Source organism: Pyrgilauda ruficollis, unplaced genomic scaffold (genome assembly GCF_017590135.1).
Source record: "Pyrgilauda ruficollis isolate IOZ18807 unplaced genomic scaffold, ASM1759013v1 scaffold74, whole genome shotgun sequence".
Taxonomy (NCBI): Eukaryota; Metazoa; Chordata; class Aves; order Passeriformes; family Passeridae; genus Pyrgilauda; species Pyrgilauda ruficollis.
In genome coordinates, this window is record NW_024529266.1 from 49,233 (window position 1) to 54,232 (window position 5,000).

The window sequence follows — 5,000 nt, forward strand, 5'->3', positions numbered from 1 at the left end:
AGTTTTTTTTTGGGTTTTTTTTTTTTTTTTTTTTTTTTTTTTAAGTATTGCTTTATCTCTAAATTTTCTGCCAATTTTTAAAAATTTGAAATAAAAACTTTTTCAGAGACTTTTGGCTTTTCCTCTTAAGGTTTTGATCCTTGACAAAAAGTCCAGTAAAAGTTCTTTCACAAAAATAGAAGTTGGAATGAAAGGCAATCATGAAAGTACTTATGGAACAGTGTACTGTTGTGTTGCTTATGATGATGGTGGCTTCTAACAAAGTTTTGTTACGCATTTTGCATGTTCTGATGTTGTTAGGTCTTAGAGCCTTAGTGAAGTAGTACTCAGCCAGATAGTGACTTTGTGAATCTTTACCTGGAATGATATACTGTGCGTTAGGGCAATCCATCACTCAGCATTAAAACTGAAGTATGCAATAATGACCAAATACTCTCTCACTTACTTGTAATATTATCCATGTTGAAATGACTTTTCAAAGGCATAGAACTACATATCTCTAAGGGTCTTTGTATTCCCTTTCTGTTTTCTTTTGACTTGGCTTTAAATTCTTCTGTGCTGTATAGATCCATGAAGGGGAAACAGCTGGAGTGAAAAGTTTGTCTTTACTTGCCCAAAAAGCAAGTTTGACAATAGTGGATAACTCTGGCAGGTTTTTCTCTGCTCTTGTAATGTGAAAAGATGCTACAAAGGTTGTTGCTTGCAACTTTTGATTTTCCTGTGCTTTTGCTATTTATTTAGGACTTCACGCAGTCTGTTTTCCATTAGTTTGCACACCAGCTTTGTATAGATACACTTGAATACAATGTCCACATTTTTGAGTTCTAATACTTCTGGCTAAAATTAGTGTTTAACTTAAAAGTGATTATTTTTAATGATTAACTTAGAAGTGTCTTACTCAAAGCTTTATGTTGATAATTAGATATGAAGTATCTATCTTCTTAGATATGTATCTTATCTTCATTAGAATCTTCTTTGTCCTGATGTTCACTCACCAGTGAATTATATTCATGCTGAAATTAATTTCTGCAAGAGCACCTAGTCACATCACATCTGAAGTTCAGTCTAGTTCTCTTTCATGTTGGTTACCCTGTCTTAATGGTTTTTTATGAGTTAAAGTTTCCTATAGAACACACATAAAGGGTATAAGATAAAAATATATTTTTAATTTAATTTTATACTCCTGACTTACTTTCAGTCAAATTCCTTTACAATGAGTTCTTTGGAATACTTGATTTTTCTGGAAGTGGTTTCTTCGAAGTTCTTTGTTCTAGTTTGTGTCTAAAGGTCAAAAATCAAACCTGCTTTAATTTTGGATATGTCTGATCAAATTAGTTAAAATAATTTTATTTTTCCTTCTAGTCTTGATCCAGAGCAAAAGGAAATGTTGATTGAAGTTATAGAAAAGCTTTTGAAGGATAGAAGTACGGTAAGAAACAGATTTGTGGCATATGCATATATTTTTATAGAGTTTACTCCTGAGGCTGTCATTCAGCAGTAAGTTATACACTTTCCTAACCCTTGCCAATGTGATTTTTTATGTTTTTAGACATAAGTATCATTGTGTATTTATGCATTTATAGTATGACTGTAATAATGACTCTCCTTTAATAAGATGTAATTTTACTTGCATCATGAGTCTGTTAATTAATATTTTTGTTAGCATGTGTTTTATGTATGCTTCCTTAAACTTTATTTTGAAAATTAAAGTTATATAATAATATGAATCAGTGTGTGAGTGTGTATAAATTTTCATATGCACTTTTTCATTGGAAAATCAGTTTGATGATTTCAGAAAGTTTGTAGTAGTGTAGGAATAAATTGCTTGTGTATGGTGCACAGTGATGTCCATCTATCTTGCAGTGTGTATAGTTGTTAAAAAATTATATTTGCTGTGCAGTTGTTTGTTCTTGCCAGTATCTTCATTTCCACTCTGGTAAATAAGAGATGTTCTGGCATAATTTCTGTAAATTTAACACTCCTGTTACATTTAACCTGCCATATATAGTTACAGGTTTTCCTGGATGTCTCACAATCTTTAGTTCATTTTATTTTGCAAATAAATTTCCCACTTGTGAACTAGAAAGCTAATTGATCAAAGAATCAAAGTTAGATTTCAAAGAGAAACCAGATTTGTGAATTAAAACATTCTCACGTTCTTCTTGTTCAGATCACTAATTTAATGAATGTAATCCTTTTTGACTAAGTGAAAGTTTTACTAGGTACCAGGTAGTGTGTTGCTTCATCTGCTATTTTCCAAGCCTTTTTGTACCACTTACAACTGTATCCTTCAGGATACAGTATCCAGGACTGTATCCTCTTCTAGACAGTCGAGGTGTTCAGAGCATGGAAGGTGCTGTTGGCTAAAAGACATCCTGTAGCTGCCATTGAAGGGTTGCTGAAGGAGGTGTGTTAGAGCTTAGTGGCTCAGCAGACAGTAAATCAGTTAGGTCTCCTGACTGCATCTGTGCTTGATCAGTTAGGTCTCCTGACTGCATCTGTGCTTGATTTGAGTTTGTGTGAAGCTGTACCTGCAGTGGTTCTTCATTTATTTCATATTCATGTATTTCATTTAATGGTTCATGCTCATGCAGTCTGTGAATGTGGGATTAGGTTGTTAATACCAGTGGAGGAATAAAGGGCTAAAAACTACCAAAAAAAAGAGTAAAATCCCTGAGTCTATACTCTTTCTTAGGTCTTACAGCATATGGTAAATGGTTATCCCATGCCTAGTCATTTACACATTTACTTTAACAAAAGAAGTATAGAGTAAGTTTGGATCTTTTATCTCCTTGGAATTTGGAATTACTTATGAGGAGATAATAGAGTCATTGCCTATTGGGCTCAGATGCTGTGTATTGGACACCATGCTTATAAAGATACCAGCTGAAGCAATAGCTGAAAATTATAGACTAGACTTAGGTCTGTTGGGTTTGTTTGGAGACATACTTAGTTAACTGCTACAACTTTTTGCTCCCTCTGATCCCTCTTTGTCTATTCCCTAGTGAGACCTGATTCCAGTCTGAGCTGACATCTCAGCTTCAGAAGTCTTACTGGTTTGGGAACTAACATGAAGACTAATTATTTCAGAAAGAAAACATACAGATCTCTCTTTAAGGCTCGCTGCATCTAAGTGTGCTCTTTTACCCCAGACTCCACAGCTTGTGGTGGTCTAAAATGGATGACTCTGTATTTAATCTTTCATAGCTTTGGAAGGACTACTCTAGCATGACAAAGCTTTATCTTAAGTAGTTATCTTTTGTCATGTACCACTAAATGTTCCCAGAAAGCCTCCACATTTAACAGAAAGTGCATAGTGCACAAGTGTTTTGTTAGCAGGTAACTCCAATCTGAATAAGCTTATTCTTTGCCCCTAATTGGAAAACAGCAATTTGCTCACAGTGGGGAAATCAAGAGTGCCATTTGTAGCTGGATTCAGCCTTTAAAATTGGAGGAGATGCAGGTGCTTGTAGGTGGTGGTCCTTAAGTACAGGTGTGTAAATATGTGGCCGTAGGCTGTTGACTTTATAGGTTTAATAAGGCTGAATCCTGTGGAAATTTGTGTTAATTCAGTTAATCTTTTAGAATTCTCGGGGGGGGGGGGGGGGGGGGAAGCTTCACTTCATACACACAGCCTAAAAGAGAAAGCTCCTTCAACATACATAAAAAAGATAAGCACTTTTAGAAAGTATTTTGCAGTCATACTGAAGAAAATTAGGTCCATTTGCTGCCATAGGAATTCTTTAAATGGGACCAAACTGTAAAATAAGAGCTTTTGGTCATAGACTTATGAAGTGCCTGTACTTGATTAGTGGAATGTCTCAGCTTTTTGCAGCTCCTGTTGTCTGTTTGACAGTCAAGGTGCCTGAAATCTGTAGGGTGATAATGTGGAACTAGAACCACAAATGTTTGACACTGATCTTTGGATTTCTTCTACTTAAATGTAGAGCCGTTCCCTTACATTAATATTAGTTGTCATCTCCTGCTAGCTCTAATAAATAGCTCTAATGTCAACAAATCAGTTTGTTCTTTAAATAGTTTTTTTACCAGAGTGGGAGAGTCCTAGTGACTTAGTTGAATATCAATGGTTTTCCACCTTTTTTCACTTGATGGAAATGTTAAGTTACTTTTGGCACATCTATGTAGTTAAGGGCTGATAATTCTCAGACCAGCCATAATATATTGTATATTAACCACTGGATCTGAGATAATCCACTGTTGATTGATTATTTTGATTATAATTTTTTAAGAGTTTTTTTCTTTTTAATCAGTTTGATTTTTTTAATCCATGTTTGGAGGGAGAATGTAATTAGTAATATTAACTATGTATATAACAGTCTAATATTATTCAGGTGATATTTGACACTGCATTTTAATGAGAAGCAAACTTTTACTCAAAATCTGTTTATTTTCTGTAGCTATTTGACCTCAGGCAGGATTTTTGAAATTTACTGGCATAATCTCTATGTTAGAGATAGAATAGCTAATAAGTATAGATGCCTCTAAATTTCTGTAAACCAGGAAGTTTTTTCAGAGTGAACATGCTGTTGTATGTTATTAATGCAGTTTTTGTTGCACAGAAAAGACACAATATATTTCAATTAGCCAGAGTAATTTTACATTTGAAATAGCAAGACATTATCTGGAGGAGAATTTTACTATAGTAAAATTCTTTTAGACAGTATAGGATGTGTTTATTTTTTTAGATCTCAATCAGTAGTAGATTTTAATATAAGCTGAGGTAAGCAAAACTTAAAATGAGATGAGATGTAACCTTAACCCAGCACTTCATTAAAATTTCTGGTGAGATAAATGAAAAATCACTCTACTCCTAGAGTGTCTTAACACAAAGATTCAATTAAAATGCAAGCTCTTGGTTAATCTAAAATGCAAAATTATCAAGTACAAGCCATTGTTAACATACCCTCAAGGGTAGCTGACTAGAAATTAGTCTACCAACCAATCTGTGATTTTTTTGCAAGTGTATTTACATTTTAAAC

General features: G+C 34.0%; 1 protein-coding gene across 2 annotated transcripts in view; it reads left to right on the forward strand.

Moving 5' to 3' along the window:
- AP3B1 (adaptor related protein complex 3 subunit beta 1) overlaps positions 1 to 5,000 on the forward strand; it is a 153,323-nt gene that overhangs the window by 29,986 nt on the left and 118,337 nt on the right. For both annotated transcript variants that reach the window (XM_041486109.1, XM_041486110.1), the window contains exon 6: positions 1,363 to 1,429. In XM_041486109.1, the coding sequence (XP_041342043.1) occupies positions 1,363 to 1,429 (67 nt within the window). The remainder of the gene's footprint in view (positions 1 to 1,362; positions 1,430 to 5,000) is intronic.